Below are 15,285 nucleotides of genomic sequence, written 5' to 3'. Positions count from 1 at the left end.
GATCATGACCTGAGCCGAAGGCAGATGCTTAACAACTGAGCCACCCAGGTGCCCCTAATAGTTTCTTCTTTAAGACTTCTGGCACCTCCTCTTCTGAGCTGCTGAAGTCTGAACATCATGTCTCACTCTGAGGGTTTTCTATGATGTTTTTTAAATACATCATGCATTCAAGTATCTTCTTAGGCTTTCTCGCCTTATTCTACTTTTCTATCATAATCCTTCTTTCATGTGACAGCTTTTCCCTCACACTTTGCTGATGGGAAGTCGTAAGTGATAGATGTTTCTCTTCCTAGTCACCAAACATCTTGAAAGTGATTCAAAACATCTAGACTTGTCCTTCCTACATCAATTCCTAGCACATTTTAGCAGCAGCTGCATATTATTTACTATTATTCAGGGCACTGTGGATCTGTTGCTTTATAAATGTAGCTGCTTAAGCTTAATTGAATGTAAGTGATTTATAAATGACTGTATCTAAAGTAATATCCAGAGTAATAAACATCTGCATAGATTTACAGTTTAAAGAATGCTTTCCTCTCAGCACATCCTCACAACAGCTGTCTAAAGTAGCAATGATCTTTCACTCATTTCATAGATAAGGAAACTAATACCCAGAGTGGTTTGCCCAAGATCAAATAGTTAGCCTAGACTTTTGTCTACATGTTATTCCCTATATTATCCCATCTGGGCAAAATTTAGAAGCAGACAACCCTGAGTCTGGGGAAATGGATTCTAATCCTAATGGTTTCATTCTGGGAGTGTGGTAGATTTAAGGAGATCTCCTGATAACTCCCTGCCATCACTTGGCTCTGTGCTTTTGTGTAAGCTATTCCTCTTGCCTGGAAAGCCTGTTCCCATTTCCAACCTGAGAAACCCTACACATCTTTGTGTTCAGACACCACTTTTTCTGGGAAGCATACCTGCCCTCCTGAGCAAAGTTAGTGGCTTCCTGTATGCTACCTCTGTTCCTTGTGTATCTTTCCATTACTAGATTTATCACACTGGAGTATCGAGCAAGATTTCCATCTCCCCAGGAGTGCTTGATGCAGCTAGGGGGCAGAAAGCATGTCTTATCTAGTAGGTGCTCAGTAAATCCCAAGTTAAGTTAAACTATCCATAGGGTTCTTAGCCTTAAAACTGTGTTTGATGCACAACAGAGTGATATTTATTTCCCTTTTGCTTTTTTTTCTAAAATTTATACTCATATCCAGGTGGACAACCTGCTTCATTGAAATATTTCAAAACCAGAAAATGGAAGTATTGTTTTATTTCTCTATGTAATATATAAAGTTTGAGGCTGTTGGAATGCAGAAAACTACCCAGAGATCTAATGAACTCAGAGATACTTGGTTTCACTCTAGCCTGGTTCTTCAAGACTCACAGAGCAATGTAGAGATGAAAGGTCTTTCAAATGAGATTAACTGCCCCTCCATGTGCAAGAAAAATGCACCCCCTTCAGGATATCCTAGCTCAAAGAGGTAGGACCTGGTGCATTAATTTTTACAACAGTTGTGTGAGGCAGCATAGTGTCTTCATTCTTCACAGTTTGGGAAAGGGAGTTCAAGACAGGGGTAATGACTTGCCCAAGTTCACGTTTAATGGAGACATGAGCTTTACAAAGGGTTCTGATTTCAAATGGGTATGCTTTCTGCTATACCACATAGCCTTTGTTCCCTATACGAGCAGCAGTGACATAAATAAGAATGCCTTTCTCATCTCAGCCGTTCATTCAGATCCCCCATTCCTGCTGCCACCATTGGCTTTGCTATGACAAGAAAATGCTTAACCCTTTTCTCTAACAGGGCACCTGGTTGAGAACAGAAGTGGCTATTTGTCCTTGGCACACTTCTTTTGATAAAATTTATTGAAGTTCTCTGGCTTGGTCTTATGATCCCACCCTCCTGATCTTATTTGGTTTTTAATTTAATTTTCTTTACTAATGTGAGTGAAGCTCCTGCTGTTTTTTAGAAATGTACCTTTGTCATTGGACACGACTTTCATCTTTGATGGTTTTCTCAGATGCACTGCTGGGACCTATACATACTTCACATTTGCACATGTGCCCCCTTCTTTGTTGGCTGAAGAACCAGCAAGTGAAGAGACCCTACATTCTGAAAGCTTTCCATGCTGATTTTCAGAGGAGGGTTCGATGTCTTTTAGATCCCTGGAGATTTTCATCTATTAAAAAATAAAAGCTTTGGGGCACCTGGGTGACTCAGTAAGTAAGGTGTCCGACTCTTGATTTCAGCACAGGTCATGATCATAGGGTCGTGGGATTGAGCCCCACATCGGCTCCAGGATGGGTGTGGAGCCTGCTTAAGATTCTCTCTTTCCCTCTCCTTCTGCCCCTCCCCCCTCTAAAAAAATAAATAGTTTTGAGGGAAACTGCTCATAATATAGTTGTTAATACTGCATTGATAGTTCAGTGTCAGGAACTTGTGAGAATGAAAGAAATTATGAGGGCCAAATAACATCCTTTACCTCGCATTTTACATAAGAGATTATCTGGTAGAATTAAATGGAGACCTAAGGAAGCATATGGACAGGATCTAAATAAGCTCTTGAGGAAAAGAGACCCAGGTGTGAAATTCAGTGCTACTGTTAGCTGTTTGTAGTAGTGGCCATATGCTTCAATACATGCATTAAAATTGTTAGAACTGTACACCAAAATATTTGGAAAGTTTTTGGTCATTATTTCTTCAACTGGGTTTTTCAGGACCAAACTCTTCCCCATTGCTTTCTGGGACTCTGACAACACAAATATTAAGCCTGTTTTTATTGTTCTACAGGTCTCAGAGACTTTTTTTTTTTTTAATCTCTTTTCCCTCTATTGTTCAAACTGGATAATTTCTAACATATTTTCAAGTTTTCTGACCCTTTTCTCTATTTTATTCTATTCATCTCCATCTCACTCTTGAGTCCAATTAGTGAATTCTTTATTTCTGTTATTTATACTTTTTAGCTATAAGATATCTGTTTGGTTCTTCCTACATCTTCTGATTCTTTGCTGAGACTTTCTATATTTTCATTTGTTTTCAGAGTGTTCATGATGGTTTGTTGGAACATTTTATAATAGCTGCCTAAAAGATGCAGTCAAATAATTCCAACGCCTCTGTTCTCTTGACTTTGGCAACAGTTGATTGTCTTTTCCAATGTGAGCTGAGATTTCCCTTCTTCATATACTGGCTAATGTTGGGTTGTATCCTATTTAAACACTATAGAGAATATTGGTGCTCTGTTTCTGGTAGGTTTAGGCTGTAAGTTAATCCTGCCTTCTGTGGGATTGTCTTGTCTGGGGTTCCAATGTCAATTGAGCTTTCAAAACCTTTGTTTCTCTCTGTCCTGTCTGTGTTCTACCTAGTGGTTCAGTTCTCACAGATTTTGGTTTGCTGGTTAGAATCCGATCCACCCCTGCCCAGCTGGGGGTTTAGGCCAGCAGTTGATATATAATTTCCATGGGGTCACTTTCCTGAGCTCTTTTCTATCCTTAGTCTCCTTGGCAATTACCAGTTCCCTGTGGCTCACATTTGTGGGCTCCCACCCAGAAAATGTGTTTTAGTTACCCTACTTTGCTACAGGGCCAGGACCATGGTGAAACAAAGAAGGCATACACCACAGGTGCAAAATGTAAGGGGTGCCAAAAAAAATCAATAACCAAGATAAATACAATTATAATGCATGAGTGAAAAATCAAAATTAATACAAAAATCCATCATATTACAATTATAAATGGAGACAGGATCTGGCTCTGTCTGCATAACCCTGCCTCCCTCATCTTCCTAATTCCAGTCCTGTCCTGTTGGGTACTTCCACAACTGTGCCCTACCTGGTGTGAAACAGCAGAAAGACAGGTGGGAGAACTGGCAAATGATGTGTCTATGGTGCTACTTTGAATTCTGATGTTCTTCCTCCACCTGTCTGCCACTATTTATCTTTCAGAGTCCTGAAGCAGCTGCTCTCCACATTCTGTGCAGGTTTTATTGTTGTACTTGGTGGAAGTTACAGGGTAGAGGGAGCTTCTTACTCTGTCTTAACTAGAACTAGAACCAGAGAAGAGTATTCTTAAATTGCTATAATGATGTAGAGGAGAGGAAAGAGTTGGGCAATAGGAGCAATTTCTGAGGGGAAAAACAGTAAAAATTTCATAAAACAATTTTGTCACACTATACTTCCTAGTAAATGTCTGTGACCTTGAAAATAAAATTAACTTCTCAGACCTCCCAGGAATTATCCCAACTGCTCCTTTAATCTTCATCCCTCAGGGGAAAATACACACACACACACACACACTGTCTTTATGTGTGCATGCATGTGCACACATGAGCAGGCATGCATACATTCATGGCCCAACAAGAGAGAGAGGGAGAGATGAGGGGGGAAACTTCAATAAGGATGCCATAGATTTAGATAAATAAAGGTTTCCCCATGTTCTCCTCAGAATTAGTGAAAGAGAAAATGTTAGGATGGAGAACCTCTGAGTCCCAGTCCTGGCTTCCTCCTTCCTTCTTGTTTTTAGAGAATAATCAGGAGATAAACTTCTCTCATAGGTATAGTATTTGCTAGCATGGGCCATATTGCAATTTGTCCTATTTATAAGAAAAAGGATACTTCCATAAAGGATAGATACTGGTTTTAAGCAAGGTGGGTCATGTTCAGTGCTGCCATGCCTTCAGCTCTTGGTACATCTGCCTTGAAAAAGGCTGGAAAACCTATTCAAGTGCCTGTTTGACGTCCTTTGTTTGGGATTTCTGCTTATTTGTCCCCCAGGGCCCACAACTGTTTTGTTTATTGAACATGGCCAGCTTTGGGCATAAGATGATAAGAAACTGCAGAATATATCTAAATATTATTGTTTGATGATTGAATCTGATTGGAGAATTAGAGCTGTGTACAAAAACTGTTGACCTGCCTTTTAACTGCATAGCTTCTGGCCATTTTGTATTCCTCGCAATGAAAAAAAAATATTTAACCTATATCTTGGCTCAGAGAGTGGATTTCTGTATAATTCTGGAAAACCCTAAAACAGCCCTCACCCATTTTTCTCCCTATCTCCTTTCCTGTCTCCATCCTGCCATTGCTCCTTTCTCCTCTTAATTTCCTTCCTTTCCGGAAATGTTGATTTAGCGGCTTCTTTGTGCCTGTCACTTTCATAGACACTGTAGCCTATACAAAAGTGGATGAGGTAAACTCCGATCTAGCTAGGAACAATGTCATCTATTTGAGGAAACAGGCATGATCACATGAAAGTGTTGAAACAATCCTGGAATAATATTGGCGTAACAGTGTCTCAGAGAGACAATCCTTTTAGCTTATTTCTGATCTCTTTGGAGTCAGTCACTGTCTTTTAGATCTGTTACTTTGCACAAGCTTCTTCTTTTCCAAAAAATAAAAATAAAAAGAAAGAGAAATTCTCTTGTTGCTCATTGTGTGATTGTGTGTGATTGTGTGTGGGGGTGGGTGGGTATGGTGGGAGATCTTTATTTAAAAATGCATGTTACTTGTATTTCAAATGCTTGTTGATACCCCAAACTTAGCTATTGTTTTATAAAGTTGAATTTTCTTATATTGCCCTCTGTGGATGCATTTCTGTTCATAGCCCCTGAGCCATGTCAGGTGGTAATTGTTCATCCTGTATTAAGTCCCAAGCCCTGGGTGAGACGTTGTCAGCATGATGAGAGAAGACCACCTGAGTGTCATTTTACTGTGTTCTCATTCATTCCAGGCAAAACTGCCCCATGAGGTCTTGGTTCTCTCTCCTGGTTTTATCTCTAGTGATGACCCTGTAGGCAGCCAGCACCCCCTCAGGTCTGCAAACCGAGACAGCTTCTGTCTGCTCCCAGTAATGAGGGCGAGAAAGCTGACACAGTCTCCCTCTTACACTCAACTATCTTCCCTCATCCACTCCCTGGCCTCCCCAGGTACTGTGCCTGGGGATTAACCTCCTGTTCTATCATTCAGGAAGGAGGATGCCCATGATGTTTTGGTATGACTGACTTGGGGTGCTCTGGGGAGACCTGGAGGTTGAGTGTCTGCCAGGATAATGAGTATAGGAAGAGAGCCCTCAGGAATTACCTCAGGATACTGCCAGCCTTCTCCTACCCCAGTTCCTTGTGTCATTCCAGGGAAGCAATTAGCACAGGTGGTGGAGCAAGGCTGTGTGCAGGAACCAGCTGCTCCATGCAGCTGCGCCTCCCGTGCAGAGATAGCCCTGTACGGGAGAATCTGTTGCCTGGAGGGAGGCTGGCCTGTGCCTTTTCCTGGGAAGCCTATGACCTCAATTTGATAGAAATTGTTTTTGTTTTTGTTTTTTCTTGAAAAGAGACAGATATTGAACATGGATGTGATGAAAAGGCTTTTAAAATTTTAGAACCTGTACTAGCTTTTCAATTTATTTGAAGGGCTCTCTTATATGTCTCCCTAAACCCCGACTCCCTTCCCTGAGTTACGGGTTTCGGTGGAATTAGGTTCCAGGATCAGCGTCCCCATCTTAATAAGGCAGGAATAAAAGTCCCTGCCACCTGATAGTAACAGCTCCCAGTAGGATCAGGGAGGGACAGAACTGTCAGGTGTTGAGTGAAGCTTGCACTCAGGCATCCCAGAGCCACTCAGCCATATATACCCCAGCCACTGAAGGAAAGCAGCCATCATGAAAGTCTCAGCAGGAGAAATTTTCAAAAAATACATTTATCTTTTTTTCCTTATTTAGGTGCTGCTTTTGTTGTTGGAACAGAATCTCAGGAATACTTCATTTTTAGGTTTTTTCAATAACTAAATTTTTTTTTTCAATTTCATGGGATAAGCATGTGCCACCAAGCAATATTATCACCAACATCATCAATAACCAATTAATTCATTCAATTAATAATTCATTTAACAAATCTTAGTTGAGCTAATAATATTCTATTTGCCAAGCTCTAGACATTGAATTATGAGAGGTTCACTCCTTACATTCAAGGCACTCTGAATCCTTTGAGTAAAACATGCAAAAAAATGTGCAATTTTAATCTATTATGATGTCTATTGTGACAGAGGCATTATTCAATGATACAAGAATATAAATGAGAGACAAGAAACCAGACAGCAGGAGGCAAGATCAATCTAGGGAAATAGAAGAGCATGTGTAAGGAAAGGAATGGAGATATATGTGTGCAAATGACGAGTTCCGCTCCTTATTGTGTTGGAGCAAGACAGTGAGTGGGACTGGAAAGACAGGTGAAGAGAGATCTTTAAAAACTATGCCATGTTAAATGGCTCCTGAGTGGTTCAGTCTGTTTGGTGACAAATTCAGTTTCAGCTCAGGTCATGATCTCAGGGTCATGGGATTGAGCCCTGCATCAGGCTCCATGTTCAGTTTGGAGTCTACTTAGGATTCTCTCCCTCTCCCTCTTTCTCCCCTTCTGTCCCCTCACCATCACCACCTCTTGCGTGTGCTCTCTCTGTAAAAATAAATAAATACATCTTAAAAAAAAAAACAACAACTATGCCATGCTAGGGAGTGTGAACTTTATTCTGAAGCTGACATTTATATAAGAATTTTAAGCAGATATAAATGGTATGATCTACTTCACCAGCTTAGAGTGCAGGTAAGTTGACAACAAAAGATAAAAATATCCATAGGAATGTGGTCAGGGTACATACTGATGACTTCTGTGAAGGGGCAGATGTGAATCGGAATGAAGTAAGTTTCACTAAGAGCCTCAATTGCATCTTCTATATTCATTAATATGTTGAAACAAAATTTCTGAAGCAAGTTGACATAGCATTAGATATGAAATAATTGGTGATGGGTAATGATATGACAATAAAATAACTTAAAAATACTAAGGGTTATCTCTTTTTAACATTCAAGTTCCCTCAAGTCTCCGTTTGTGAACTTGGCAAGTGTTCTAGGCTGAACTGTGCCCTCCCTTGCCACATTTATGTGTTGAAGTCCTAATCCTCAGTACCTCAGTAGAGGACTGTATTTGAAAGTAGAGTCTGTAAAGAGGTGACTGAATTAAAATGAGGTCATTTGGGTGGGCCCTGATCCCATATAAATGGTGTCTTTATGAAGAGAGGCCACAGATACACACAGAGAGAAGACTGTGAGAAGACACGGGAGAAGATGGCCATCTACAAACCAAGGAGAGAGGCCTCAGAAGAAACCAACCCAGCCGACATCCTGATCTCAGACTTCTGGCCTCCAGAACTGTGAGAACATAAACTATGGCTGTCAGCGTCACCCATTCTATGGCACTTTGTTATGGCAGCTCTAGCAAACTAAGACCATAAGGATTTTAGAGTATCTCTCCTAAGTCCTCCTCAATAGTCAACAATTGTCTAAGAACCTCGGGAGTTATTCAGCTCAGAGTGGCTAATCCTGCTTAGGCTGAAAGAGAACTCAAGAATTTGACATGGCCACAGGCAGATGCTAGCTTTTTGACTCCCTGGTTTCTTTTGCTGCCAATTGGAGGAGTTGAACACTTGTGCTGCCCTATGGAATATGTCCTGATCATCTGCAGGAAAGATATCATTACTGGTCTGGATCCTACTCCCATGAGCACTTTCTTCATCCACAGGTGCTCAAGGGTATATACAAGGTTAGAATTCTTTAGTTTAACTATGAAGGTCCAGCAATTGTGCCTAACATATTCCTCTGGGAGAGGGAAGGATTTCCAGTGTCAGTCACACGCCCATTATCACCTCTGTTTAGGCCCTGCTGTGGAGCCTGGGTGGCCAGTGAGGCTTGTCTTTCCCTCCTGGCACCTTCCCCTCAGGTCCTTTCCTGTCAGTGGGTCTTTTGTGGAATATAATCAGTTCACAGTAAAATGTGATAGCATTGAAGCTCAAACAGAAAGAAGCTGGGATCTTAACCTCTTCCTCTCAGGAGGTTCCTAAGTCCCTTTGCACATTTTTCTGAAATTTTCCCACACCAAAGTTCTGCTGATTTAGGGAATTAGGTGCCTATTTGATTAATATTTGCCTGTTAAGTAAGTCTCTGCAGAATAAATAGATCTGATTTATGGTGCTTTGCAGCTCCACCATGACAAAGAAGCTGAATTTTTTTTTAATGGTGAGTTTTCTTGCTTAAATTCCAAATAATCACTGTCATATAACAGAAAAATTAAAATGATCAAAATGTTCTAGTTCCAACAGGTCTTAAATCGGTACTAACGCTATCTTCTAAAAATAAAAATAACAGCCAATTCCTACCCCTGACCTCCCACTGCCCACAGGCCACAATCCAGATTACTCCTTAACCTCGCTCCAAATAGAAAGCAAAGGAACACACACAAAATAAACAATTTCTACTCTTCTCTTAAGATTCAGCTCAAATATTCACTTTTTTAAAAAATATTTTTAAAATTTATTAGAGAGCACAAGTAGGGAGAGTGGCAGAGAGAGAGGGAGAGGCAGACTCCCACTGAGCAGGGAGCCTGATGTGGGGCTTGATCCCAGGACCCTGGGATCATGATCCAAGCCAAAGGCAGACGCTTAACTGACTGAATCACCCAGGCACCCCTCAAATATTCACTCTTACTTATGTGGTCCCAAATACATTGAGTCATGGTTGTTTTCTTTGATTCCCTTTTTTTCAAATTAAAAATAAATTATTATTGAAGTATAGGTGATATGCAATGTTATATTAGTTTCATGTATACAATATAATGATTGAAGAAGTCTATACGATAAGGAGTAACCATCTACCACCGTACAATATTATTACAGTATTATTCACTCTATTCTATAGGCTATGCATTTCATTTCTGTAACTTATTTTATAACTAGAAGTTTGTACCTTTTAATCCCCATAATCTCTTTTGCCCAACCACCCTTCCATGTCCCTTCTGGCAACTATCAGTTTATTCTCTGTATTTAAGAGTCTGTTTTTTTTTACTTTTTAGATTAAATATATAAGTGAAATCATATGTTATTTGTCTTTCTCTGTCCAACTTATTTCACTTAGCATAATACCCTCTAGGTTTATCCATGGTGCTGCAAATGGCAAAATTTCATTCTTTTTTATGGCTGAGTTATATTCCGTTGTATATATATACCACATCTTCATTATCCATTTATCTATTGCTGGATACTTGGGTTGGTTCCATATCTTGGCTATTATAGATAATGCTGCAATAAACATAGGGGTGCATATATCTTTTCAAATTAGTGTTTTCCTTTGGTAAATACCCAGTAGTGTTATTACTGGATCATATGGTAGTTCTAGTTTTAATTTTTTGAGGAACCTCCATACTGTTTTCCACAGTGATTGCACCAGTTTACATTCCTACCAGCACTGCACTAGGGTTTCCATTTCTCCACATTCTCACCAACACTTGTTATTTCTTGTCTTTTTGATTCTAGCCATTCTGACTCATATGAGGTAATATCTTTGTGGTTTTGATTTGCATTTCCCTAATGATGAGGATGTTGAGCATCTTTTCAAAATGTGTTGGCCATCTGTATATATTAGAAAAAAATCTATTCAGGTACTCTGCCCATTTTTTAAATCAGATTGTTTGGGTATTGAATTGTATAATTTCTTCATATAACTATTAGATGTTATATTTTATACATAATTCTATAGTTCTATATTTTGGATATTAATCCCTTGTCAGATATATCATTTACAAATATCTTCTTCTATTCAGTAGGTTGTCTTTTTGTTTTGTTGATGCTTTTCTTCATTGTGCAAAAGCTTTTTATTTTAGTGTAGTCCCAATAGTTTATTTTTCCTTTTGTTTCCTTTACCTGAGAAGACATATCCATAAATATGTTGCTAAAGAAAATGTACAAGAGATTACTGCCTATGTTTTCTTTTAAGAGTTTTATGGTTTCAGGCCTCACGTTTAGGTCGTCATCCATTTGATTTTTTTTTTGTGTATGGTGTAACAAGTGTCTAGTTCCATTCATTTGCATGCAGCTGTCCAGTTTTCCCAGCACCATTTATTGAAAAGACTGTCTTTTCCCATTGCATAGTTTTGCCTTCTTTGTCCTAGATTAATTGACCATAGAAGCATAGGTTTACTTCTGGGCTCTCTGTTCTATTCCATTGATCTTTTTGTCTATTTTTGTGCCAGTACCATACCATTTTGATTACTATAGCTTCATAGTATACTTTGAAATCTTGGGTTGCAGATTTCAGAATTTGTCTACAGCTTTGTTCTTTCTCAAGGTTGCTTTTGCTATTTGAGATCTTTTGTGGTTCCATACAAATTTTAGGATTATTTGTTCTAGCTCTGTGAAAAATGCTACTGTATTTTGATAGGGATTGCATTGACTCTGTAGACTGTTTTGAGTAGTATGGCCATTTTAACAATATTGGTTCTTCCAGTCTATGAGCATGGAATGTCTTCCCATTTTTTGTGTCATCTCCATTTGCTTTCATCAGTTTCTTAAAATTTTCAGAGTACAGGTCTTTTGCCTCCTTGGTTAGGTATATTCCTTGGTATTTTATTATTTTTGGTACAATTGTAAATGGGGTTGTTTTCTTAATTCTTCTTTCTGCTACTTTGTTATTTAGTGCGTAGAAACACAACAGATTTCTGTATATTAATTTTGTATTCTATTTTTTTGTATAGAGTCTCTAGGGTTTTCAATATATCGTATCATGTCATCTGCAAATTGTGACAGTTTTACTTCTTCCATACCAATCTGGATGCCTTGGTTCTTTATTATTCTTCTTAAGTTTGTCTATTCCACTTGTAAAAGTAAAGCCAAGGGCTCTTCCTTTTTTATCCTAACCATCAGAAAGCATAGCAGAGTCCCTGTGTTTGGTAAATAAATCAATGAATGGGATAGATTTTTGGAAAGTATTGCTGATTGCAATGTAGAGTATTTCTTGGAGTGCCTTTAAGGTTTCACTCACTAAAATCAGGAAAACAGAGTGAAAATGAAAATAATTTAAGCAAGAAATGATGTGTTGGACTAAATAAACAATAGTGGGATGGAGAATAACAGATTTTAGAGATAAAGAGTTCTCAGTGCTTGGTGTTTAATTAGTTAAAGGTAAAGAGGAAGGAAATGATTTTCAAATTACTGACAGGGAAAATTGAGTAAAAGTTCATAACTTTTTCTGATAGAACACCAGAAAAAAAGAGCAAGTTGAAGCTACTCAAATATTTTTTTCTTTCTTTTTCTTTCTTTCTTTCTTTCTTTCTTTCTTTCTTTCTTTCTTTCTTTCTTTCTTTCTTTCTTCTTTCTTTCTTCTTTCTCTCTTTCTTCTTTCTTTCTTCCTTTTTCTTTTTTTTGTGTTTTTTTTTTTTTGGTACTTACAAAGTGTGATGAAATGTGTTTTGCCAATAAAGAATTCACCATCTAGTTGGGAGTTGAGACATACCTCTAAATTAATTTTTTTAATTGTGAAATGGCTTAGAAAAAAATATGAAATCAATGGGAAATAAACATTATGGGGGAAAAATATACCACCTACTTTCTAGAAAATAATAAAAGTCAACATTGTAATTACTGTATGATCTGGAGCCAGCTCCTCCACTACTCTGAGCTTGAGTTCCCAAATGGCAATAAATATTTTTGTTGATTTGACATATTGACACAGGGAAAGCTGTCGCTAGATTGCCTTGAACTCATTAGGCATTATTGAAGATTCTTTATGCTTGTAGAATCCCAGCTTATACTGGGAAATTTCTTGGGTTATATAACTGAAAGACCAGAGATAGTTGGATAGAGAGAGAGAATGTGAGGCGAGCCTCCTCAAAACAGTCCATTACTGAAATAAAAGGGCAAGTCGTAGATAGGCAGAAAATATTTTATAGTCTCTCTCTAAACATGCACAGTATTTCTTTGTGATTTTTTTTATATCTTTGTGAATGATTATTCCTACAACTTTTAATAAGAAGGCAAACAACCCAATATACAAGAACAAGACTGAAGCAGACACTTCACATGGAATATATATAAGATACATGATAAAAGTATATTCACAGTTACAAATTGCTATATTCACAGAGTTATATTCATTCATACTGAGCAGTAAGAAGAAATGAATTACTGACACATAGAGCAAGTTTGATGAATCTCAAAAGCATTATGTTAAGTGAAAGAAGGCAGACACAAAGAGTACATATCTTTGATTTTATTTACACAACTTTTTAGAATAGGCAAAATTAAGCTATAGTTAATGAATGATGAGTCATTTCCTGGAAACAGGGGTGGTGTTGGTGATTTATTGAAAATGTGTGTAAGTTTTTGTGATGATGACAATGTTTGATTGTGGTGTATTTACAAAAGTGCATTTTTAAGATTGCCCAAACTGTATATGGGTATATTCTAGGCATATTTATTGTGTATGATTTATACATCAATAAATTAGTATTAAAAAGTTAAAGTTATTTATCATTCTTTGGAAAAAAACATCAAATAGAGAAACCACTCTTATCTAACTATAGTTAGATGTATCTATCAAAAAATAGAGTGAAAGCGTATCTAAATATAAACAAAATGAAAAATGACAGAGGGAAATAACTATTTTATTCTATTTTTTTAAAGATTTTATTTATTTATTTGAGAGAGAGAGAGAGATTGAACCAGAGAGAAAGTATGAAGCTGGGGCTGGGGGAGGGCAGAAGGAGCAGAGGGAGAGGGAGAAGCAGACTTACCACTGAGCAGGGAGCCCAAGGCAGGGCTGAATTCCAGGACCCTGGGATCATGACCTGAGCTGAAGGCAGACACTTAACCAACTGAGCCATCTAGGTGCCCCTGGAAATAACTATTTAAAAAAAAATGAAATTAAGATCGTAAAAGATTATTTCATATCAGTTACAGATATATATTTGAAATCTGAAGTGAAAATACAATTGATTATAATTGACCCTACTTGTGATAGAAATATGACTGATTATCATATTAAAAAAAAGGATAGGGGCACCTGGGTGGCTCAGTCCACTGAGCTTCCAACTCTTGGTTTCAGCTTGGGTCATGATCTCAGGGTCGTGGGATGGAGCCCCATGTCAGGCTCCATGCTCAGCAGAGTCTGCTTGAGTTCCTCTCTCTCTGTCTCTCCTTCTCCAGTTGCCCCTCTCCCTCTGCCTCTCCCCTGCTCACACTGACTCTCGTGCTCCCTAAAATAAATAAATCTTTTTAAAAAATTTAAAATATTAAAAAAGGATAAAGAATCCAAAGAACTACCTCCTAAAAATTACCCAAACTAGACAGTTACATAGGGAATTTTACCAATCCTTTAAAAACTATTCCTACAAAAATTCTTCTAGGGCATAGAAATAAAAAAGAAGAAAAACTTCTATATATTTTTTCTGAAACAAATGTGATTTTTAAAACTAAATCTGATAAAGATAAGATTAAAAAGCTGGAAAAGTTGTTTCCTTTATGAATATTGATTTAAGAATCCTAATTAAAATATTTGCAAAAGAGGAACAAATGAACTTATCTGTATATCAAATGATAACATGTCTGCATAGAAAAGATTAATTCAAGAAATTGCAACATGTCATTTTGAATGTACACCCTTAATAAAATATGTACTAAGAAAAGAAATACAAAGATATCTTGAACTTTACTAAGTTGTTTTCATAGTGGTTTTGATTTATACATTTTGAAATTATTTTATATGGTGCTGGATAAAACAGATGGGTAAATTTGGTATGGAAAAAAGCTGAGGAAGAGCACTGTGGCATTGGATTTTAATTTTTGTTAGCATGGATGATTAAATGTATGTAATTAAGCAACAGAGAGGGCTAAAAGCAATGTTACATCAGTAGTTACCAGTATGCTTTCCTCCTAGATCTTGGCTTGTCAACAGCATTCCTTATTAAAATGAACCTGGGATCCTTGGAGATACAACCGAAATCACACCTTTGGCAGAGTAAGTACAACACAACTTGAAACATCTTGCTGTAGTTGAAAATAAAGAAGTGTCACATATTGAGGGTACAGATCAAAACGGCTCAGAATTCAGCTCACCTGGATTTCTATTGCCCAAATTTAGGATGACTTGATTATTAAAAGTGAATAATGATGGTTATTAAAAATAATGATGATAATATCTATAAATAGGAAGTTTTATTCATTTTAAAAAGATACAATTAGGTGAATGATGACAGATTGATGATTGATAAAAACAGCTTAGAATAAGGAATCTTACCCTAAAGCTTTCGTTTTTGTCATTGTCATATACAAGAAAAAGAATCACAGAATAACGAGGAGACAGACTCATACATTTAAAATCTGTTTTTGTCATTTATTAGTTCTATGATAATATCTCTTGCCCTCTTATTCTTCACCTGTCAAATGGGGAAATTAAAAGTACCTCACTCATGGTAACATTGT

The 15,285-nt window shown here is 37.6% G+C and overlaps 1 protein-coding gene across 1 annotated transcript in view; it reads left to right on the top strand.

The window, feature by feature from the left end:
• RAB38 (RAB38, member RAS oncogene family) overlaps positions 1-14,821 on the top strand; it is a 150,994-nt gene extending 136,173 nt beyond the window's left edge. The window contains exon 3 of the mRNA XM_064577119.1: positions 14,741-14,821. Within this exon, the coding sequence (XP_064433189.1) occupies positions 14,741-14,776 (36 nt within the window). The 3' untranslated portion in view covers positions 14,777-14,821. The remainder of the gene's footprint in view (positions 1-14,740) is intronic.
• Positions 14,822-15,285: the final 464 nt, after the last annotated feature.

The sequence above is a fragment of the Mirounga angustirostris genome, unplaced genomic scaffold, assembly GCF_029215605.1.
Source record: "Mirounga angustirostris isolate CCGP_5_RB_7025 unplaced genomic scaffold, mMirAng1.0.hap1 SCAF_13, whole genome shotgun sequence".
Lineage (NCBI taxonomy): Eukaryota > Metazoa > Chordata > Mammalia > Carnivora > Phocidae > Mirounga > Mirounga angustirostris.
This window is presented reverse-complemented; position numbering and strand designations above follow the sequence as displayed.